Source organism: Centroberyx gerrardi, chromosome 2 (genome assembly GCF_048128805.1).
Source record: "Centroberyx gerrardi isolate f3 chromosome 2, fCenGer3.hap1.cur.20231027, whole genome shotgun sequence".
Lineage (NCBI taxonomy): Eukaryota > Metazoa > Chordata > Actinopteri > Beryciformes > Berycidae > Centroberyx > Centroberyx gerrardi.
In genome coordinates, this window is record NC_135998.1 from 9,582,656 (window position 1) to 9,607,598 (window position 24,943).

A 24,943-nucleotide genomic window follows, 5' to 3' on the forward strand; every position below is an offset into this window, starting at 1 on the left:
TGTCCTGGCTGCCTTTTCAGATTGAAACACTTTGCTAACACTGAGGAGCTATAAGCTAAAAGTGGCTTATGACCAGTCTGAAGGACATTTATACCGACCGCAGTATTTCCACTATATGTTGGCTGTTTGACCCTGAAGCACACAGTATCTTACCTCTCTTCAACAGCTTACACTGGTCAGCAGTGAGCATGTAAGGCCACATTAATGTTTTCATCCTCTCTCTAAAATCATATGACACTTGCCCTTTTATCCAGTCTGTTCAGAAACATGTCTGTGGCTCCTTTGGTCTAATTTTAATTTGGTCTCAATTATTTGTCTGAATATGGGCCATCATTTTATTTTAAAATATATCATACCAAACTATCAGTAAAGAGATTTTTAAATTGCCTCTTCACTTTCAGCGGCCTTGTGCAGATTCACCTGGAATTCATGAGAGCAAAAAGAAACTTGTGGATGAAAGTGGAGATTTCAATTAATGAAATATTAATACTGATTGAGTGCTTTATTATCTTGTATGGAAACATATTTCTCTCAGTTTCTGGAATATGGACCTGGAAACTATCTTGCTAAAAAATTAAAGCACTTTGGTAGTGTCCTATTTGATATTTAAAAGTCGTTCACTTTCATGTTGCATTTCATTTTATACCTGTAATTTTTAGATGGGATTAATTTCAGTGAGAGATCAGAAATGTGAGTATATTGCATTTTCTCCATTGTATGTGTATGTACATGCCACTGTACAAAACTCACCAGAAATTATTTTTTCAAAGCAGATTTTCAAAGATTTCTTCCCAGGGAAGCATCATGCCCCCAAACCCCCCCTGGCATTTCTGGGGAATTGCCCTTTTAAAGATTATTTTCATGCCATTTCTGCTTTATTAGATATTTCACAGTGAAGAGAGACAGAAAAGATGGGAGAGATTGGATGTAACAAAGCAAGAAAGGTTCCAGATCGATTTCAAACCCGAGACGTTGCAGTTATGGTGGTCACCTCAGCCACCTGAGCCACCAGGACAGTCCAGAAGTTGACCTTTTAGAAAGCTTTGCCCCTAACTCTGTCAGAGTCTGAGCACGCCACTGATTTAGAAATGGTTCTTGACTGGGTGAACTGGACTGTCTTTACCTGAACAACTTACAAAGGTTAGGTCAGCATCAAAGATGATCAAAGATGATTTCTAAGTTTCTGGGGGCTTTATATTAGCTGATAGAGCCGGCACTGCAAACACCTACAGCGTAGCTATGGCGACACTTTGACACAGAACCATAAATCAGCCTTTACTCTCTCTGCAAACGGTTAGTGTGTAATACGTTTTGCCATACACAGTGCTTAGGGAAATTACGGTATGTACTGTTTAGGCGACGCAGAACTCTAAGGCTTCAGACTGCAGGCAAATCCGATTGTTTCTCAAATCCCATCCTTAGGACTGAAAGTCCACACTGTTATTTGCAAGTGATCAGGTTGGATTTGTGTGTTCAGGCATCGTTAAGCTATCTGCATTGGTTGCTGTGGTGACGACGTAGGCGTGTCTATGTACGGTAACTGAAGGCATGTTTTTTAAACACAGAACTAAAACAAAAAGCTGCGAATGCAGACTGAAGATGTATCATCTTTGCCTTCACACCATAGGACTATCTAGTCGCGGTGCAGAATTCCTCCGTCACAGCAGACAACATCAGCAGCGGAGGAGACTGATATATGCAGCAATGTTTCATTCTCCATTTTGGTTTCTGGCGCTCTGGATGTGACGCCAACATCATGTGTTGCATTGCGAGTGACGTTGGATGGAATCTGGATGTACCAAAAATCAGATTTGGGCTGGCAGTCTGAACAGGGCCTAAGAGCCTTGGACTGTGCGCTCATACAGCAGGCAGTACAGTAGAAGCCACAAGCAGAGACTCCTCACTGCAGCCTGCAGCACAACACTGTGCTAAACAGCACTTTGGTGTTAACAGGTGGAGTTTTTAAGGTCAACTTAGTTTCACTCGCTCCAATCATGCAACCCCCCCCAACCCTCCACCTGAGTACCTAGAAAGTGCTAGCGCATTTGTTTAAACTGAGATTCTGTGAGAAAGACATGAGCTGAACAATTTTAGCATCCTTAATGCCAGCCCAGGAATTCAGGCAATCAATGCCTTTAGTGTCAGAGGCCACACTGTGATTTAAAAGGATTAAAATAGAACTTGCCAGCAACTAAAACACTTTCACAATGTTGTTTAGCTTTTTCACTGTCTAGATGACTAAAATGAGATCTGAATGATTGAAACCCATTAAGCTATTCAGTCTGGTTGGAGAAACACACACACACACACACACACACAACTGAAGCAAAGTGCACACCAAGTGCCTTTTTGTCCTGATTTGCTTTGTGCTCTTTCAGCAGGAATGCTTTATTATCTGAAAGGATGGAAAATCTCCTCTGCCCAAATTGAAAATACTTGCCTTAATCCATCTAAGTGTTAAGTGCTTTCTCTAGTTGTTTGTACATGCACACAGTATGCGTGCATGTGTACGCATGGGTTTATATGTGTGTGTATGTGTGTGTGACTTTGTACACATGTATGTGGATGTGTGTGTGTTTATCAGAGAGAGAGAGAGACAGAGAGAGAGAGAGAGAGAGAGAGAGTGAGAGACAGAGAGAGATTATTATCACCATTATTCTAACTGTTTATTTAAATTTTATTGGACTTTTCTCTATCATCATTATTATGAATCTTATCATCGCTTACTACCAAAGCTTTGGCAATATACACTGAATTGTACTTCATGCCAATAAAGCTCATTGAATCAGAGAAAGAGAGAGGGAGAGGGGGGAGAGAGACACACAGAGAGAGAGAGAGAGAGAGAGAGAGATTAATTGTATTCATTAATTTATTCTGCAGACTTGCAGACTGTAGTCTTGGCAAGCAGATAATCAAGGAAATTCTGCTTTATTAAATCTAAATCAACAACAATACTAAGAAGCAGCTATCGAATTGGTTCCTCATTCATCTTATAACGCCATTAGCAGCCGACTCCGGCCAAGACAGTAGCTTAGCGGCGTCTCCTGTTACCGTCATGTGTGTCACTGTGTTGACATCACAGTCGGCATGACCTTTTCCCCTAGGCTTTAATTAAATTAAACTGAACCGGGCAGATGCCGTAAAAAGGGCACTGGGCAGGACTGACCTTTCTGCTCCCGCAGAGAGCTGTCTGTGGGCAGAGGGGCATTTTAAAGGATTTTAGCAACTTGGCCAAGTCTGTGCCCTTGTCTACCACACACACACACACACACACACACACACACACACACACGACTCCCACAAGAGGCTAGGCATGCACTGCAAAAACAAACTTGTTAAGTTATTTTTGTATCCTTGTATCCAGACTTACCAAGTTTATTTTAGGATTTTTTTTAGTGAAATCACCTTACTGTACTGGCAGATAATTTACTTGATAAAAGTGAAATTGTCTTGGAGAAAGTTTCAAGATTTTCTTCATTGTTCTATGATGATTTCTTGAAAGAAGTCATATTGACAAGTATCAAGTGTCAATATGACATGTCAAAAATTATCTCCCAGTGCAGTGAGATAATTAGACTAAAAATATCACAAAATAAGCTTGATAGGTCTGGAAACAAGTTTAAATCACTGGACAGCTTGTCATTTTTTGCAGTGTGCACCCAAATATGCACACATATTCACACGCACATTCACACACAGCTCCATGTGCACAAACACACACTTGTGCACGCACAAACTGGTTTGGAGGTCACAACTGCCAACCCGTTTATCAAGGCCCCTCCTCACCGCGGACCCCCACTGCTGTTAAACGCCCCCCAAAATATTACAACAGAGGCTTTTACAAGGCTTAGCTCACCAACGAGGCAGGAGAGCAAAGCATTATGGTCACACTTACACAGCCAAGCTTTCATTTTCTGCGAGAATGAAGGGCGAGACACAGCCGTCCTGGTGGTGTGATGATTATAGAAGCCTGGCAGGGATTTAGGCCATCCATCATAGTCAAGCTAGCTAGATGAACACCAGCATATAGACATACAGTCTGCTGTATGGAGACAGTTTGCTGTAGGGTAAGGCGCTGAAGCATAGGCAGCGGCATGTTGTTATAATGGACAGTGATGGTGATGCATCTTCTCCCGCTGAGCGCTGACACTCAAAGACGTCTTTAGCTCGGTGTTTCAGAGACTTGTACAAGTTTTTGCCCGGAGGATGTTTGCTACACTGTTTAGGATGCACAATGGATCCCTCAAAGTTATCACACAAAGTTCTTTTATAAACTGAGTGAACGCTCAAATTTAGAGTCCGCCGATTGCCTCTACTTTTGGTGAGAAAACTCATTTAAATCATTTAATTATATCTAATTCAACTGAAAGAAGTAGTCTATAAATTCTGAAGTTGAATAATTATATCTAATTTATTGATTTCTATGGTAATTACGATGTAAATGTCAATGATACCGAGCTATAACCGATGCACCACTCGTTCTCCATGGGCTACAAACTCCACAGAAGATCACATTAAAGGTATCTCAACGAGGCAGAGCCACATGGGGGACTAAGGGGGGGAGGAGCAGGTGCCACAACACCTCTCTGTCATCTCCTACAATAGCCAGGTTGACTGTGTCACAAACAACCCTTGCATGCTGTTGCATCACAGTTGGATGCCTGCCAATACTACGCCAGGCTTCACAATCGAAAAGTTTCACTGGAGTCCAGAAAATAAAAACTTTTTAGCAGTTGTGTGGTGACCTGCAAAAACCCTTCACATGCTGAAACTTTGGCATTTTTAATGTTTGATATCTTCGAAAACTAGAAACTCTCCCCTGTGTGTAACTTGTGAACGACTGAGATAGCTCTCTGGGATAATAAGTTATGAGTCTTTTAATCTGTCATGTGTCTAAAATTAAAAAGAGTGAGAAAAAAGTGAGGCTTTAAACGTTTCACAACATTCAGTCTCCAGTGGCATTCCACCAAGTTAGTCTACAGGAGAGTGTACAGAAAAAACACAACAACAAATCCAATTCTGATTTGTTTTCCTCAACAACATACTTGGTCACTTCCTTACATAAATCTGAAATCATAGGGTGTGTGTTAAGTGTGTGTCTGTGGATCTCCTTTATACCTATTGGACACTTATCTGCCTTTGCTTTAGAGGTGAGAAGGTAAACAGGAAGAAGTAAAAAATAGAATGGAGTAGCCTAACAAGTGAGGTTATCTACTATATTGTCCAAGTGAAGTTAATTTGTTGAAATGAAAAGGGATCAGTTATCTGTGCCTTCTAGTAAAGTTTTTCATTCGTTTTTGCAACAAATTGTTAACATCAGTAACCGGGGAATAACACGAGTGGATGTAGCGATCATCTTTATGTGGACATAAGATAAGATAAGATATACTTTAATACTTTAATACTTTTTACATGACAACATTGGTTTGCTGATGAATAGCTGAAACGACCAGCAGCTACCTGTAGCTTCGCTCATAGTTAAGTGACTCTCTCCTATTGCTTGTTAGCTAACACTCCTGATGAGTAGGTTGCTGTCATTTTGCGGTCTGTTTGGCTGCCTGTGTTTTTTCCTGTGATGTGAAACCCTGTGAAAGTCAACACATGAATGTTAATGGAAAACTATTCTTTTTTACCTGAAAATGTTTTTTTTTTGTGTTTTTTTTCAAGATTAGGTTATGGATCTTTTAGGATGCCATTGAAGTGGTAACAGAGTAAATAAGCAAGAAGTATAAATAAAAGCTTTGACTATCATGGATGGGAAGCTGACATTGCACATGACCCGTACCTGACAGTGAAAGTCTTTGTGCAACCTTTAAGGGTCTCATTTTGCAAACATTTAATTTGATGTTTTTTGCAACTATCCAATGACTGCACACATTTGCAAGGCATGAAACCCATTCGATTTGACATATTCATTATTCATCCTCCAGGGGGGGAAACTTTCTTTTCGCTCTCTGGTTTGAGCGTAGCTTCAGTCCAGTTGGGGGATGACCTCGCTAGCCACTAGGACGTCCTGCCGCCCCAAAATCTGTTGTCCTTTCAGGAGAAGACGTGTCAGATCTGACTGGACAAGGAACACTTGTTTGTGCAGCTTGTCTCCCTGTTGGGGAATTGAACCCTGGTCTCTAGAGAGATCAGAGGGCTTATCATCCAAATGTTAATAGTGTTGCCATTTTGCTAGTGCAAATATAAAAACACTGACACAAAGGAAGGCATGAATTGAGGATTGTTATTTATATGGATCTTCCCTCACTGCTGATCACTTGAAGGTTTCACACATTTCCTAAAATGTAGCTTGATGATTTGATAAACAAAGATAGACAAAACTCACATTGTAGGGAACATACATATTGGGATGCATAGGGTAGCTTCTGCTGTCCAGTTTCCCCATTGATTCCACAGGATCACTAGACAAACTTTCACCTTGTATGAAAGTGAGAGGAGGATAGTTTTTTTTTCTCTTTAAAACCACAGAAACAGGACTTCATTGATATTCCTTACACCCCTTTAACACACACGACCCAGGAATACAGTATGCCGATCCAGGTCCTTCAAATTGGAGGATGCACACAAGAGTTCATACACAGGAATGTCCTATAGTCCGTCATCTTGGTCATATAATGTAATAAAAAGTAGATACAGTATGTTTACATTCTGTGTTCAACATGGCAGACGACATGACACTCCGGCACACAGATTTACATGGGTTAAGATCTTGATCTTGGCCCAATCCCAAACCACCCTCTACACCCTCGCCCTATCCACTCCCCCTCCATTTGCGTGTTCATGTGGAGGGTTCGCCATATTAAGGGCTGTCCCAAACCAATCACTGGGGAGTGTAAGTGGACTCTAAAACCCCTCCGATAACGAGTCTGCATCAATGCAGACAACGATCTGTAGGAAGTGCAGCGATGTAGTGATGTAGGAAGTGCACCTGCAACAGGAGACTGGAGGAAAGACTGTACTATAATTTCTACTTTGTCAAGTATTTTGGATCATGCTCACACACCTTTGTTTTCCTCACACTGACTTTACAGCAGCCTCAAACAAAATCACGCAATGTGTGGTGAAGTTTAAAACTAAAAAAGGAGAATATCACTTTGTCCCAAAGGTCGCTTGACTTGTACCCATAAATGCCTATATGCATGCATACGTAAAAAAACAAAAAACAAAGTCCAATTTACTTCATATCTCATTCCCATGGTTTTGGATGTTATGTGTTTACAGTGACAGTTGCAAGCTGTTATCCCTGCCTTAAATCCTGCTTAAAATTTGAAACGGCACTACAGCCGCATGAGCAGGGCGTCTATCGGTTGCCATGGTGACGGCTGCTTCTAATTCTTCCCACAGTTTGTCAGTTTATTTCTGCCCTCCCCCTTCATTAGAAGTGCCCTTCCACAGCTGCGAGCGTAACTTGATTTGGAGTGACACTTGGTGGTGAAGTGCTGGTGGGAAGGGGCTGGTTTGGGAAAGGGCCTCACTATGCTCATGTCTTTCTAAATCCTATAATTATATTTATTTAGATGTATTGGGGTCACCTGACTTTAACCCTGTCACTCATGACTGAAACCATGACATCAGTCGCAGAAGGTATCAAGTTTTTTTGTTTCATATTGGCCTGTTGGTCTTTAAAAGTTCAGCGGACACTTTTATTTTATTCAATTTTATAAATTTCATCCAAGACTATACAGGAGGTTTGCTAGCAGAAGGTTAGGACATTCATTGTGTAGCTGATGAGAGAAACTCTGTAAAGATTTGAAGTAAAATTCCACATTCATATTAGTTTTTGAATGTACTATGTCTTTGTCAATTTCTAAGACACTGTTCAGTTCAATTCAATTGCTTACTCTATAGACTATAGACACAGATAGATAGACGTGATACACCATACAGACAAACATCAGTTGATAAGGAGTCAATAGGCTGATAGAGTGCAAAATACAAACTTATACAGGCACAAGACGTTACATCATTTTGTGTGCAACTTATCATCTACATCTAATTACAGTGTGGATAAATTAATACAAGGCTATTTTATTTTGGAATTCGGGCATCATCTCCAGAGTGTTGAGAATGGAATTGTTTCACATTAAGGCTGAGTTTAATATGTGCTCAGAGAAGCCATTAGTGCTTTTCCCCTCCAAAGCTGCAGGAAAAATAAATAACATTTTTGTGTTTCAAGTTCTGACACAGGCTCGTGCTTTGGCTAAGTTACAGTACACGGCCCTACAGGGTTTAACAGTGGTAGGCATTTAGTTTTGAATTTGAATTAGGCCCAGCTATATGTTAGCTGCCACACTTATTGTATCATATAATGACATGCCGCAGTAATAAACTATTAACAGATAAAAGGAACAATCCGCAAAGAGATGTTTAGATTTACATCCTCTTTAAATTAATGCTGGTGCATTTTTTTTTTTTTTTATATTTCAGAGGATGTTTTTGAGTTGCATGATCTTGCCTAGGGCACCAACAATGCCAGGACCGTGAGTGACTCTACTGCCGAAGTCAAGAGGGAGGACGCTCCATTTTCAGGGTCATTATTAATCGTCTGATTGGCAGCATAATCAGCTCCTCAGAGATGTGACATATTCTACAACACTGAGAGTGTAAAATCAATACTAAGGCCTGAGATTTCTGAGTATTGTGAAGGCAGCGGAGGACTAGATGTGTGTGTATTTGTGTTTTTTGAATATTTGTGTGTCTCTCTTATTTCTTGCCTACCTGAGTGAGTGTGTGTACACAACATGCAAACTATGTCTGTGCTTGCATGTGGGAGGGCATCTAAGTTGGCTGTGCTCTCTCTCTCTCTCTCTCTCTCTCTCTCTCTCTCTCTCTCTCGACCTCGACCTCCCCCTCAGTCTGTCAAGTCTGCACCTGGCATTTAGCACTGCAGGTGATGCCAGGATGTCCACTGGAGCATCACTCCACATCAACAAAGGCATGGGTGAAACGGATCGCACCGGGCAGGAAACGTGCTTTATTTAGATCCCGCCTTCAGCCTGCCGCTGTTTCTTACGCTCAACACTGGACTCGGTATGAATGTGTCTGCTCGCTGCTCACCAGAAGCTCCATTGCCTTTCATTTATTTCAATATATCCAAATGACAATATTTCCACATCAAATACCCAGCTGCCGGGCATCAAAACAGAGAAAGGAAAAAAAAAAAAAAAAAAAGAGGGAAGTGGAAAAAAAAGCAATTTGAGCTCCGAAAACCCAGGGTCGGCGATTTCCAAAACACATTCCTCAAAATGCACATCACAGCACACCATATCAAGCGGCGTTAAGTAGTGCATACACAAGGAGAAAAAAAAAGAAAAGAAATTGAAGGGGAATAAGCAGAAATGGAGAAAAAGGGGCAGAAATGATAAAGTGGCAGTGGAGACAGAGAGATATGCACATGTCATATCTTGGCGAAAAGGGAGTTCATTCTACCTTTCCCCTTTTTCCCTCTGCACCCTTTTTCAGTAAGAGGCCTTGCCGGTTGCTAATAACACTCAGGATCAATACCATATGCTGAATGTGTTTGCCTGCTCGGTCCACTAATAGGTGTCTGTGACTGGCTGATCACTAACAGGCGTGTGATGAAAGGCTGAGGGGGAGTGGACGTCCTTCTGCGTCCTCACTCTCTTTCTGTTGCCATGTCACTGTGACAAACACACTTCTGTAGCCAAACCGACCGAAGAAGCACACTTTTTTGTGAGATCAAGCATGAATATTTTACTGAAGATTACGTCCTATATAACCTGCCCAAGAAGAAAAGATCACTGTGTATCCAGCTTAGGTCAGGTGTATTACCCCTCCATTTTGAAAAAGGCCAGCATGTAGCCACTGCTGAGGTAGATTAGTCAGATGTGTCATCATTCATGTGTCAACATTTTGTTTGGTAAGGTGAACAGAGAGGGAGATTTTTTTATGGTGTTTTTTAAGTTGGTTGTTTGAACATGAGATATTTAGGTTAGCAGAATATTTGGAGAAAACTTGGGAAATGAAGAATTGAGTATCTCTTTTGTATGAATCTATATATAATTGTATGTATATGTATACACATGTATGACTATAGGTAGATACTGTATGTGTATGTTTATGTATACAGTATGTGTATATACTGTATGTGAGTATGTGTGGGGGGATGATTGTATGGACATGTACATGTTGTATTGTATGTACTTTATAGTATGTACTTCATCTTGATATGTGCGTGTCACCTGAAGAGTGTTGACGACAAAGCACTGAAATGCTGAAATTGTATTATTATTGTACAGTATGCATTTTATTTTAATAGGTGAATCCCACTTTTACGGTATGATATGATTGTGTTCCAAATGTTCAAATAAGTGTTGTCTTGTTTTTAAGTTGCAAAACAAATTGCCTAAATGAGGACATTAATGTTTTCTATTCTATTTTGCACTTGCACTTTCTTTCTTTCTTTCTTTTTTTTGTATTCACTGGATTTAGTGTGGAGTGTAACTGGAAGTTTTTGTGTTAAATAGTAGCAGTGTCATGTAATCCCATGTGGGACGGGCCACCAGTGTGGCAGCCAGGATACGATTCATTAATTCATTAATTCATTCGTTCATTCATTCTTTCACTCATTCATTCTTTCTTTTACTCATTCATTCACGCCAACTGGCCCCCTCTCACTATTAGAGATGTTCAAAGGGTAGAAATCTTTACCTCTCATGTTTAGCTGGTTCTGTGCAGCTGGACAAAGATTGCCGCCATTGCGTAAAAATGATGTCACAGTACAACAGTGCTTTGGATGAAAACATCCACTAAATGACAGATGTTATTTTCATTTCTGTCCAAACACCCTAATGCAATTATTTTTGGCTGACCAGATGTTGGAGAAGAAGACAAGCAGTTTGCCAAAGGATACCTCAAAGTAACAGGGACATGTGAGCGTGTAGAGGGAAGAAGGTGATACAATGAATTACAATTATCAAGTTACTCCCTCTCTCACACTGTCCTGCTGCCGTCATGTCACTGTGACAGAGCCACCAAAAAACTCTCCAACAGAGAAACTGATGCCTGTATTCCAGACAGAGCGAACAGTAGATACGAAGAGTAAATGTAATTTCACAAAAGAGACAGGGTGTCCCAGTGGTTAGAGATGTAACCGTACAACCAGAAGCGCACATTGAGCCTCCATGATCCCAAATATCTGCTCTTGAGCACTTGAGCAAAGCACTAAATCCCTACCGGCTGTTCTGTACCTGACCCTGCGCTCTGTCTTCCCTGTGGAGGTGCAAGGATGAATTTCCCCCTCAGGAATCAACAATTCCACAAATAAATATACAAAAGACAATGCATGGCAACAACCAGATTATTGTTAGCCTGGTTCCAGACTCCTGAATCGCGTCCTGCCCATTCTTCAGATTTTGTCGAATGATTCAGAGAGTCAACAGCTTGTTATTGCTCTGAGAAACAAGCGAGCCAATCAGTGCCTTTGTGGGCGGGACTAAAGTTTGAACCGTTTTTCTGTGGCGTTTCGGCAGAATATTATTTGTTGAAATCACCCCCTTAACCAATATATTGTCTTGTCTGCAAAAACTATATTTTTGTCAAAATATAGAATATAGAACACACACACACACACACACGCACACACACACACACACACACACACAGAAAACGGCTACCGAAGAGGCAATCTCAGGCTGAATAATGGAGTGATAACGAAATGGCCATTCAGTCTGAATATCAGGCTAGATTATTTCATTAAATGTCACCAATTTCATGCCATTACATCAAAGTGAGACAGCGTGTGAGAGATAGATTGGAGCGATACCTTCAGTCCTCCGCACTCTGCTGCTGACCCCCGGTCCACGCCTGTGATGTAGATACCCAAAGCATATTCCGCCCCGCCCCGGATCATCAGACCCAGGGAGCGGCCGTCATCTAACACCAGGTTGACCTGTTGAAATAGAGACAGAGGCAGAGAGAGAGAAAGAAAGCAAGAGCATGGGTTAAACATCTCAAACGCACAAAGTTTGACCCAGACACTTCTTCAATATCAAAATTTTAAATGACATTTTACAGTCTCAACTGTACTGCGTGACAGTCTGCCGGATTTAGCCGTGGTGCCGGGGCTGTTTGGCTGATCAAAGTGAAATGGAGATGTGAAACATAATGCAGGGGAGAAATGACGACCCCGCTCTCAGCCAGACTTTTGCAAGTGGAAAAGAAAAAGCATCGGGAGCGGCTTAGATGTGGCGCCTCAGAGCCAGTAATGAGGAGGCTGAATTTGTTCTGATTGGAGAATTGACTTTTTGAATTGAGCAATCAGTTTGTTTACATGGCTTGTCTGTGTCACTCGCTCTGATGAGCTGAGCAGACAATACCTGCCACTGTTTGAATTCAAATAATCTACCAACCAGGGATATATATTGGCGACTTAGAAGATATATATCTGTGCTGCCACCCAATTAGACACACTGCCGCATGGAGTCAATACCTGTTTGATTGGGCGAAAATGAGTAATCCAATCCCTGTCTTTTGAGGGAGGTCTAGCAATGATCACTGCATTGTAAAATGTCTATTTAACAAGTAATTGAATCTTTAATCATTTAATCATTAAGCCTTCATTTTCTTAAAGCAAATGAAAACTTGCTTTCGGAGCGATTACATTTTTTTACAATTCAACAAAAAAAAAAGATCTTGAATCAAATGACATCTGGTCACAGGTTGAGTAATCTTCTTTATTTCGAGATACTGCCACTTGTTTCAAGAAATTTGTGCATTAGAAACGAGGTAAAATTTTAAATATATTACCACATTGTTACACTTGTTGCAAGAAAACACGATTATGACTTGTTTAAAGCCTTGATTTTCTTAAAGAAAGTGAAGTTGCCTTCAGAGAGAAATAAGTTCACTTGTTTCCAATTCAACTCAACTTGTTTGAAGAACTTTCTTAAATTGTTACACTTGTTTCAATGCAAAAAGGATCTCAAGATTGAAAACACGATAATGACTTTAGACTTTACTTTACTTTAGATTATTTTCTCCGGGTAGAAACAACACTGTTCTCTAAATGCAACAACAGCACTCACTAAAGGCATTTATGAACAAAATAATGTAGATGGAATGTTTTTTTGTTGTTGGTGTTCATATCATTTTCATTGTTTGTACATCAATCAATCAATATATTAACTTCAATACATAAGTCAGTCAGCATTGATCACGGTGGCTCAATGGTTAGTACTGTTGCCTCACAGCAAGAAGGTGGTGGGTTCGAATCTCTACCCCGGTCCTTTCTGTGTGGAGTTTGCATGTTCTCCCCGTGTTTGCGTGGGTTTCCTCCGGGTGCTCCGGTTTCCTCCCACAGTCCGAAGACATGCTGTGTTTGTGTAGTAATGTATATAATCTAGTAAAATGATGTGTAGTATGTATATGAAGTATGTGACCTATATGATGTGTGTAGATATATATGACATATACTGTATAATGTTATGTAAAGCCCTTTGAGACATGCTTGTGATAAGGGGCTATACAAATAAACAAGACTAGACAAAAACAAACCCCACAGTCAAAAGTTAGAGTAAGTAAGACTTTACTTATATAGCACCTTTTGAAACCAAGGGTTACAAAGTGCTTGTAGAGTGTAAGTGGTTGTTAGAGAGCAGAGAGGAGCAGAGATCAGAGTCCAGAGGGAGAACGGAGACGAGACCGAGGGTTACGAGGCCTTGTTGGTCCTGAACTAGGCTGAAAGTAAAAACTGTATAAGAGCCGTAATCCAGTTCTCAGCAGGACGCCTGCTATAGAAGAAAGACTTTAGTGGGCTGCTTTGAGTTGGTGCCTTTTAAGGAAGTTAGATGTGGTTTTTCAGGATATTTATGTAGCGTTATTTATGATTTTAAGAATCAAACACTTTCTGATTTGGTTTCTTGCTTTAGTTTAGCTTAGTTTCATTTGGCTTTCTAAAGTTTTCATACATATTTGATTTTAGTTTTTATTTTTAGCTTCAGTTAGAGTTTTAATGCACCAGAAATCATGCATGCGAGTAATAGGGCGGTAGTATCTTGTTTTGTGAACACATTGACAGAAAACTGCCTTAGTGCATGATAGATGTAAGGGATAATACCCAAAAATATAAATGTTAAACGATTTGAATGGATGAAATGGAGGTAAAGGAGTTGCAAAGTGGTTCTTCTGCTTTGTGCTTTGTGCTCTTTGCCCTGCACATTTTTATTCAAATCATGTGATGGACACCTTGAAGGGCTTATATCAAGGCCACTTATCAAACATTAAAATTGATGAATCTTCATTCACAAATTTGGCCACTTGGCATTTCAAATTAAAATCAAAGGCAGAGAATATCTCTGTTTCTCTGGTAACGTTAATCCCTCAGGGTCTGACTGATAGTTGTGGGCAGTTATGTGCCAACTATTACAGAAACATTCCTTCAATGGAAACATTATGTCTCTATTACACTACGCCAGTGTTTTGTTTTGTTTTTTTGTGTTATCTTTTGTTTGACCTGAGGTCTGCTAACACTGTGTCCTCTTTTAAAAGCAATCTTAAAACTTTCCTCTCTGGCCTTTGGTAGTTTGTGTGCCTTTGTGTGGTTCTGCTGTAGTCTCTGTGTGTGTGAGTGCTGTTGTAGGAGTCAGACAGGGGGTTAGCTGTATTTATATATGTGTGTATGTGTGTGTGTGCGTTGTATGTGTCACTGAAAGGGTATTTTATTTATGTGAAGTATTTTATGTATATGTATTGTATTTCCTTATCTGTATATATGTACCTATACTGTCACTATTGTTGTCTTATAATGTAAAGCACACTGAGCTTATCTGTATATGAAATGTGCTACACAAATAAAATTGACTTGACTTGACTACAGTGTGAAGGCCCACCTTCTTCTCGTCTCCCTCCTGCAGCAGCTGCATGTTGCTGCGGCGCTGGCTGTCAGTTCGTCTCAGAGTGGCGCTCCGGTGCTCAGGGAGGTCAGGAGGAGGGGACACACTCCGACCCTGAGGGTCCACCCAGGTATAAACATGGTTGGTGACATAGCCTCCTGGAATACGTCCCACCGAACGCACCGAGAGACAGAGCTTTTTACTGCCCTTCAGCACCTGAGGAGAGGAGAGGAGAGGGAGAGAGAGGAGAGGAGAGGAAGAGAGGAGAGGAGGAGAGGAGAGGAGAGGGAGAGAGAGGAGAGGAGAGGAAGAGAGGAGAGGAAGAGAGGGGAGGAGAGGAGAGGAGAGGGAGAGAGAGGAGAGGAAGAGAGGAGAGGAGAGGAGAGGACAGGAGAGGAGAGGAAGACAGAGGAGAGGAGAGGAGAGGAGAGGAGAGGAAGAGAGGGGAGGAGAGGAGAGGAAGAGAGAGGAGAGGAGAGGGAGAGGGAGAGGGACAGGGAGGAGGAGAAGGAGAAGAGAGGTGAGGGAGATGAGAGGAAAGGAGAGGGAGAAAGAGAAGGAGAGGAGAGGGAGGAAGGAGGAGGAGGAGGAGAAGAGAGGCGAGGGAGAGGAGAGGAGAGGAGAGGAGAGGAAGAGACAGGAGAGGGAGAAGGAGAGGGAGAGGGAGAATGAGAGGAGAGGACAGGAGAATAGAGGTGAGGAGAAGGAGAGGAAAGAAGAGGAGAGGAAGAGAGAGGGAAGAGAGGGAGAAGGAGAGGAGAGACAAGGACAGGGGAGGGAGAAGGAGAGGAGAGATGAAGAAGAGTAAGAGAGGGTTAATTCAGAGCACGATATAAACAGCTTTAAAAATAAGCAAATATTTCTCGAAACATACATGAACATACATGAGTACAAGTTCAAAGTATAAAGAGCAAAGAGTATATACAAATCCATGCTTCAATCAATTCAATTTTAGTTTATATGGCCATGGCATGCTCACCCACACACACACACAAACACACACACACATACATGCATGGACACAGGGTGAGGTTGTACTGGTGGACATTAGAATTAGACGCAGCACTCGAACGGGCCGAAATGAAAATTTGGGAGAAAATTAAAGATTACAGAGAAGCAAACAATTTTTGCAGAACGCCTCCATCACCTATAAGTCCCAAACAACCAAACACACACACACACACACACACGCACGCACCCACGCACTTACAAACACATTTCTAGTGAAAATTGCTCTTGGCCGTGCCTCATTGCCCTCTGATAGCTTGCGGTATGTGCGATCCCTCTGCAGATCAATGTGGCCCCTTGTGCCTGGTGGTCTGGAGACAGCAGAGCGAACAGGGCCGAGGCTCTGGAGGATCATACAATCCTTCTCTGCCACTGACACAAACAGGACCTCTGCTTTTCCTCCCAAAGTTGATCACGAACACTGTTGATTTTAAATCGCAGGTCAAAAAAGGGCTCCTGTGTGTCATGCTGCAACTTCTGCATTTATGTGGTTCGATTTTGAGTGCACTTCATTTCTTAAAATCAATTCTCACATTATTGCTAATGTTGGATGCGTTTTGCCTAACCTGCTTAGCAAACGTTATATCGCAAAGACCACAATGGAAAAGCGTCTTTATTTCTAGATGTATATTCTATATCTCTTTATACCTTATTTTGGTATCATCAGTGACTATGTTTACATGGACAGAAATAATCTGACTACTGGCCTTATTCTACATAAGACAATATTCCGATTATTATTATATATTCCTAACTATTCCATAGTCCATACGCACATAATCCTCTTCCTTCATTCGGTCAGCAACCCTTGAAAAAATTGTGATGTTTGCGCCCATCCAAAAACTTCACGATATCCATTTTCAGCCTCACCCCAAAATTGTTGGGACTTCTTTTTTTTGGTGTCAGTCATCTTTTTCCTCTGTAAACAAGTTCACAGCCGCTGGAAGGCAGAGTGAGCGTCAACAAGCAGTTGGATCGCCGCTTGTGTCTCAAAAAGCCGATAGAGAGTCCTAGTTGGATTAAGGTGTTTACATGTCTAAAATGCCCTTCAATAATGCCACTAAAATCAGAATAGTCCACATCTTCATGTGATTATGCTTACTCTGACTATGACCTTATTTGGGTTAAGGTAATCAGAAAGGTTCTTATTCAGACTATTGTCTTTATTGGGTTAATATCATATTATTGCTGTCGATGTAAACGTGGCCACTGATTTTATTCATGCTCAATGTGTTTTAAAGTCTTCAAATCTAATCCGATCCAATCCAATCAACTCAAAATAACCCAAAATGATGTATCGTCAGTAGTCCTTCCTACTGCCTCTGTGTGTGAGGAAGACGGTTGGCGAGAAGACTACTTGAGGTCAGCTCTCTCAAGAGGAATTGCTGGTGAGAAAAGCCTCCAGGAACCAAAGTAAATCCTGTTATCAAACAGAATATCCCTCCATTCTCTACCTCAGTGAACCACACATAACCCGAACCCTCACAACCATCTTCCTTCACCTGCATTTCCCCCACGATGCATGCAAGGAGCTTATTAATGTCTCTGTTGAAATGCCAGTTTATAATGCGGCAACAACTCATATGATTATTTTGTCAAAGCGCTGTGGATTTCAGAGGAGGCCGGTCTATTTGAGCACAACGGGCCAACCAATTAAATTTACAATGCTGATATGTGTTGAGAGATAATACTTCAATTCTGAGGCACCGAAAGATTGCCAAACATCACAGGCTGGATGATCAAAATGTCTGTCATCTCTCCCTCTCTCTCGCCTCCTTCCCCCTCTCTGTGTAGTCATGGGCCTCTTCCAATCTTCATACCTCACATAAACAGCTTGCCAGCGGCGACACAGAATTTACGGTAAAGGTCTGATAAAGGTATACAGTGGATAAATTCAGCATCATATGGGGAAACATCCTGCTGGTAGACAGAGACAAAGAGACTAAGACACAAAGAGAATTAAAGAGAGCAAGAAGTGAGAGAGAGAGAGAGAGAGAGAGAGAGACAAAGAGAGGGAGGGAGAGAGAGAGATAGAGAGAGAGAGAGAGAGAGAGGGAGGGAGAGAGAGATAGAGAGAGAGAGAGAGAGAGGGAGGGAGAGAGAGAGAGAGAGAATTGTGAATTCTGAAGAGCAGCTGCTGTTCTTGAATGAACTGATAAATTGCTTTGATTATATTGTTGTTATAATTGTTGATGTTGATGTATTATTGGTTATGTACTGAAAACTACTGGTTAATGTTTGCAGTGTTACTACAATTGAAGCACTTCATTGTTTGGCAACATAGGTCTCTTTCCTGTCACGCCTATAAAGCTGATTTGAATTTGAATTTCAGAGAGAGAGAGAGAGAGAGAGAGAGAGAGAGAAACACATGCATACAGACATATAAACACAAAAACACAAACGCTCCGTGTGTGAAGGCAACCAGGCAAACTGCCGACTGTATCTCCTTGTTAATTTATAACTTTGTTAGTTTATAAGTTTTGACAAGGGCGCGACAAAGGTCATGACCTGGATCTGAACACGTTGTGTCACCAGTACGCGACACGTGTCACATCCCTCTGCTACACCAGGCGTCACCAGGGGGGCGCAGGAGTCAAACTTTAATCAGCATGAAACAGCTGCAGATAGAACATACTGTAGCTGAAACACAAAACAAGCAGCATTGCCAATAGCAATTAAAAGCTTTGAAAGCCTCCTTCCAGAAACCCCACAATCAGTTGGAAAATATTTAAATGAGCCTTGCAAGTACTTGATTCACAAAGTAAAGTAGGAGTAACAACTGCTTCCGCCTGTAAACCTTTGATGCCTTGGTTCATCTGTTGCACACCTGAACCTCATTTTGACTGGGATTGTCACTGACAGAGATAACCACACTTCATCATGATTATTTATTTGTGACTAACTTTGTGTTTTAGAGTAGCATAGAAATGTGATGATATCACCGGAGGGCAACCTTTTAAAACTTTGATTTAAAAAGTTTATGATCGCACCGCAGCGTCAACATTCCCAAGGAAAATACAGCATTTTACACAAAAACAGGGGAGGCTCGTTATTCTGTGGGGTCTGAAGTAATTCAAGCAGATTGGCTTCTCTCTTAGCCACTTCGCCAACCAGCTACCACTTTGATTTATAGTTCCCAACAGGCTCCCTCATGGTGCGTGGTGGGCTGAGAAATTTGACTCTGCATTTAGTGGAAATGGAGGAGGAAGGCGGAATGAGCGGTGTTTAGATGCGATGAGAAGCGAGAGAGAGCGGAGAGTTAGGGCGACATGACATGCAAGGAGAGAAGGAAAGACGGAGGGTGACAGTGGAGGCAACAGGGGGGAGAGGGGGGAGTTTAACAGGCTGCTCCATCCTGTGAATAAGAAACAGTGGTAATCGGCGAAGCAGCCGTGTTACAGTCGTCCTAATGCGGCGTCCCCAGAGGAAAGTGCTGATTGTGACACTGGGCTGATGAAGCTCTGCGTTGCTCGCAAGCAGAACAAACAGCGCCAGGGAAAATAATGGGAAATATAGCAGAGCATAATGGGAAATGGCAAAGGCAGGTAAACTGCTTTCAGACGACGCCTCGGAAAAACAATACGCTCTCATGAGGATCCGGGCAATCCATTTTATACACTAGAGCTGACTGCACAAAGCCTGGCTGCACAGGCCATTCAATTTCATCACTTAGAAATGTGTGCTCATAGGAGGCTTAAGGTACGTGCGTGTAGGGATGGGACGATATATCGAAATTCAATATATCACAATACAAAAATGTGACAATATGTATCGTGGGACAGGGACAATGAATCGTGATATTAGCTCCATTTTATTCTGCTGTAGTAATCACAAATGAGAGTGCTTGACCATCACAATTTCACAAGCTCTTCATCCAAATTATATTATTTGCACTTTGTAATGACATTATTAAATTGTTGTTTACATTCTAGCAGGCCAATACCATCGCTAGAAAGATTTGTGGCTCAGAAATAAACATAATTCTGCACAGTCAGACTTTGTCGTCACTTAACTTTTATTTATCACATCGAATCGGGAACCCCATATCGCATCGTGAGAAAAGCATATCGTCCCATCCCTAAAATGAAAGAGCAAGGAGTGGACAGAAACATATAAGATGTGAGGGATGTTTCAAACAACCTTGCAGCAGCATGGTTATGTAAAAGCATAGGTGGCCCTAATTAGAATTGAATCCCTAACCCTGACAGTGATTAGTGATGTGCTCTACCTGATGTGCCATACAAGAGCACAAGGTCTCTGCTGCCATGAGCCTTCAGACAGGGCTGCTGGATTTATGAGAGTTGAAGGAAAGGGTCCTCTAAGGCCCGCTGGTAAAAGCTTTTGCTCTAGGGGGCTTTAGGACGCTTTGGCTCCTGAGCTAAAAACACTCAACGCTAATTGTTCCCCGCTAATTGGCCACGCTTGATAGGTCGACATGAACACACACGCACGCACGCAGGCAAACACAAGTGCACCTAAGCGTGGTAACACACTCAGCACACACACATAAACACACGCGCACACACACACACACACCTACAAGCCCGCAGATGTATGAATACAAATAGACATGCGTACAAACACACACACAAGACATCATGTGAAAGCAACCAAGCAAATTGCCTATCTCCCTGTTTATTTATCACTGTGTCAAAGAGGATCTATAAACCATGAGAGCGGTTTCACACATGCACACACACACACACACACACATCCCTAGTTATGCTTGCACTGACATAAATTAATTCCCACAGATCCAACTTAACATTCACTCCTACAAGCCAAACTTTGAAGATACAATCTATAATATATTTGAAATTTTCTAAATTTTGGGTACACCGCGTATGCTCTTGAAGAATTTGCAGATGGAAAATAAACTGTTTGTAGCTTTCTTGGCTCATCGCGACTCAAAATTCATATCTGCTTTACTTCACTGTTTACAAGCATTACAAATGTAATGGTGTGAAAATATTTGTACTGACACAAGTTCAGTCAGTCAGTTTAAAATATATCATATTTGCAATGAATTATTATGTAAACATGTTTTTTTCAACAGGGGGCACCATACTTGCCTAAACACTAACTTTAACCCTAACCACCAAATATAAACTATATAACTATAAACAATTATGAGACTAGGAAGGCATCCCTCAAAGTGACAATATGTCTAGCAAAAGCCTAGACGGACAGACAGAAAGGCTCACACACACACACACACACACACACACACACAGCAGGACAGGAGAAGGAGCTGGTGACATCATCTTCCCGGCAACACAAACAGATATACTGTACCGAACCACAATAAACAAACAACATTAAGAGCGTTCATTTAGTCCCATTACCATTACACTACTGTAGCAGTTAGGCGATAATAAGGACTGATTGTTCTTTGCTGGCAGCGCTGCAGCGTGGGTTCATAGTGTGCTTGTCTAATTACAAGGGCCAGCAATGAGGGCAAGCCCGGGAAGCTCTGGCTAGCAGGCTAACTGTAACAAACTGGAATGTGTTTGTTTGTTTGTTTGTAATCCCAGTGTGGCTGGAAGGCACGCTGATCTGTCAACTGTGTGAATGGATCACTGCCATCAACGCTGCGCAGCGCTGGCACAATTTTCAAAGTCCAATCCATCTATCAACCATATGTGTTTGTGCCTATGGGGGAAAAGGCTAAGCGTGTAGCCAACAGCGTGCGTGCCTTTGAGCCTGTCGATGAAGTGTTTCCCCACATTGTGTGAGAGCGTAGGCTAAGCGAGCGAATTGCACGCTCTCATTGCTATGTCAGCTCAGTTTGCATGTGTGTCATTTTGACAAGTACGGCCATCGTGTGCTAGTTTGACAGAATATATGAGCTTTAGTGTATCCCACGTGTCCCTGCGTGCACTGTGCACCACGTGCGTGCACATGCCCATGCACATTTGTTGTACATGCAGTTTAGGGCCGAAATGAAGTAAACACTTAGAAGGATTAATGAGTAATTGACAAGGCCGCCAACACAGACTTAATGGACCCAAGTCATCAATCACAGGGATTAGCCAAAGGAAAACATCCACAATGCTGCTTCACTTCCCAAGCCATCTCCGGTAATCCTTCCATTCCCCAATCCATCTCCCTCACTCTCTCTTTCTCATTTTAATTTAAATAAATACCCCCAAACCACCTGCACACACACACACACACACAAACTGCACCAGAGGGAGCATGCATACAAAATACAAATACACCCATGTGACCTATGTGTGCTCATGTTAGGCATTGAAGGAGGCAAACTTTAGAGTGATTAACAGCTCAGTATAAACAGCTACCTTGCAGTCTCTCTCTCTCTCTCCCTCTCACATATGCTTACTCCCACTCTCTTTCTTATCACCATTTTCCTTTACACTCTGTCTATGTATATTTATTCAAGGTTTGCCAGCCTGCCCGTCCTACTGTCTCACTTTGCGAAGCCACTCAATAAGATACGGATCATAATGCCTACAAGGCAACAATATAACTATTTCTATTTTTCATTTTAGGATGAACAGAGAGAGAAATGGATGGTGCTTTTCAAAAAGTGACAGGGCTGATACCAAAAGAATGTATAGCTGTTATCACCGTGACTGTGCTAGAGATATGACAGAGGATCTGCAACAAAGCAGCACACCAGTGCACTCGAAACAAGCAGGCAGAGAGAAAATCCACTCTGAGGGAGAACTCCTGTATCAAAAACTATTGTATAATACACAAAGATCCTGGAACAGACCTGTGAAAAGGAGTTCTACCCATACTGAGTTGAGAGAGATTGTGATGCACATATTTTGTGATGAAGGCAGTGATGAAAAATGTGCCTGCTTTGATGATTTATGTGGACCAAATATATGTGTGGAGTGAAAGAACGGGAAGAGTAGAGTGTTTTTCTTCTTTATCAAGGGGAAAAAAGAAAATGTGCACATTTGCCAGCAGACTTTTTTTTTGGCAAATGAAAAAGAATCACATTGCTTTTCTTTTAATGGCATTTTTTATTACCTACAAAAATTGAAACAGACATTTGGTTGATAAAATATCAAAGGAGCATTTGCTTCTTGTTTTCTTTCTTTGATTCCAGCGTATTTGTGTGACTGGCACAAAGGCAAACTGGAAGACATTTTTTGTATTTTTTGAACTCAGTGAACGACTGAGCTCTTGACAGAAAGTGATAGCTAAGTATGAGGCTTACATGTATTTTGATTCTGTAAAAGGTAATTGGGAGCTTTGAAAATTTGAGTTTTCGGATTTTATGTGACAGCGTAAAATAAAAGGTGCATAAAAGGTGCAGTTTTAGGCTTGATGCTTCCCTTTAAAGGTGACAGTTGACATTTGAGAGTCGGGGGTAACATGATTGCTCACAACATATCACAGGGGGGGGATGAATTGATCTGAGATGAATTGATCGGGGGCGGGCCGGTGTGTGAGGGCGGCTCGATGGTTACAGAGGCTTTATAGAGAGAAAGTGTCATCTGTTAAATCTCTTCTTCCTTTTTACAACCTTTGACTTTTATTCATTGTTCATCCCTGTTGCCTTGTCTGTTATACTATTACATTTGTTGTTATCACTATGGCCCTATTATTATTGTTATTTACTTCTGTTTTATCACTTTTACCTCACTGATCTATTGATCTGTCCTTTGTCTTTTATCTCTCTTGATTGTGAAGCACTTTGTAACCTTGTTTTGAAAAGTGCTATATAAATAAAGATTATTGTTATTATTTATTGTCACTGGTTCCATCCCCGCAGCGGCCAATGTGTCCATGAATCCCCCTCTGGCTGCCTCTGCACTCTGACCCTTCAGGTGAAATGCATGTATGAATCTAAAAGGGATTTCAGTAATTAGAACCAAAGTCCTAATTACGCTGTGTATAATGGAGATTGAAGCGCTTTAAACTATAAGAAAGGAGCGGCGGCGTGAGGGACGAGGCCGTGGATCCATCTAGCACTCGTTCCCTTCCACCGCCCCATTAATCAAACTCTCCTCCTATAGCTCCTCTCCTCCCTCCCATATCTCCTGTATTGAACGCCATATCTCTCAGCGCCTGTTATTTACGAGGCCTCCTCCCGGACACAGATGCCCGACATCTTTCACTGATATTTACTCAGCCAGAGTGACAGAGAGCGAAAGAAGGCGGAGAGATAGGGAAGGAGCAAGAGAGAGAGACAGGACAGATAATGACAGCAATGAACATATCCACCGATTCAGAGCTGTATCTCTGTTAGTTACATTCCCCTGCCATCTTTGATCATACATAAATTTGGCTCCATCCATATTTAAATATTACTAATAGCCAAATTCATCATGTACCATGAACATGTGCAATCAGTTACTTGTGATGAGCTGATCTTGCTGTATATTAAAGGCATACTGAGCAGGATTTTGCTGATTGTGGCTTGTAAACACAACTTTAAAAGTGACCCCTCCCCCCCTAGCTCAACAACACACGAATCGCACGCCCCCTGAACGCGGTTACCAGAATGATACAAAACGCAACGACAGCGAGGCGAAGCACCAAGCAGACAAGACTCGCTCCAAAGTGAGAGTGAATCTGGGGTTGAAGACGGAGAGGATGGGGATGAAGAGCGACACGGCGTTGGCCTGTTTTCTGTTGGACAGGTAGCTGCCGGTTAGCTTAGCTAGCTAGCTAGCTATATCAGCTTTTCTACTACAGTGAAGCTATGCTAACAACGGTAACTAGCTGCCAACTCACGACACACACTAGCTCTGACCAGAACTCCAGTTTCTCTGTATTAGAGTTTGGGACCGCTACCGTATCCAGCGTGGCTTTTAGATAAAATGAAAACGTCCCGAACATTCAGAGATAAGAAAATCCAGCCAGAAGGCAGACTCTGCAGACACACACACTGTCACAGACTACCAATGGGCCATAAGTAATGATTGAGTAGGATCATTTTTGGATAAGTTTATGCTATTTCAAGCGGGAAAATCCTGCTCAGTATGCCTTTAATAGAGAAATAAGAAGAGTATCAATCAGCCCTAAACTTTAACACACAATCACAGGCCTGGTTTCATTTTCTCCATGGATAGACAAAACTGTTCTTGTTCAAAAGT

At 41.7% G+C, this 24,943-nt stretch overlaps 1 protein-coding gene across 1 annotated transcript in view; it reads right to left on the reverse strand.

Annotated features, from left to right (window-relative positions):
• whrna (whirlin a) overlaps positions 1–24,943 on the reverse strand; it is a 130,202-nt gene that overhangs the window by 56,875 nt on the left and 48,384 nt on the right. Inside the window, exons 2-4 of the mRNA XM_078288759.1 lie at positions 14,856–15,074; positions 11,792–11,917; positions 3,302–3,307 (exon numbers count right to left, since the gene is read on the reverse strand). Of these exons, the coding sequence (XP_078144885.1) occupies positions 3,302–3,307; positions 11,792–11,917; positions 14,856–15,074 (351 nt within the window). The remainder of the gene's footprint in view (positions 1–3,301; positions 3,308–11,791; positions 11,918–14,855; positions 15,075–24,943) is intronic.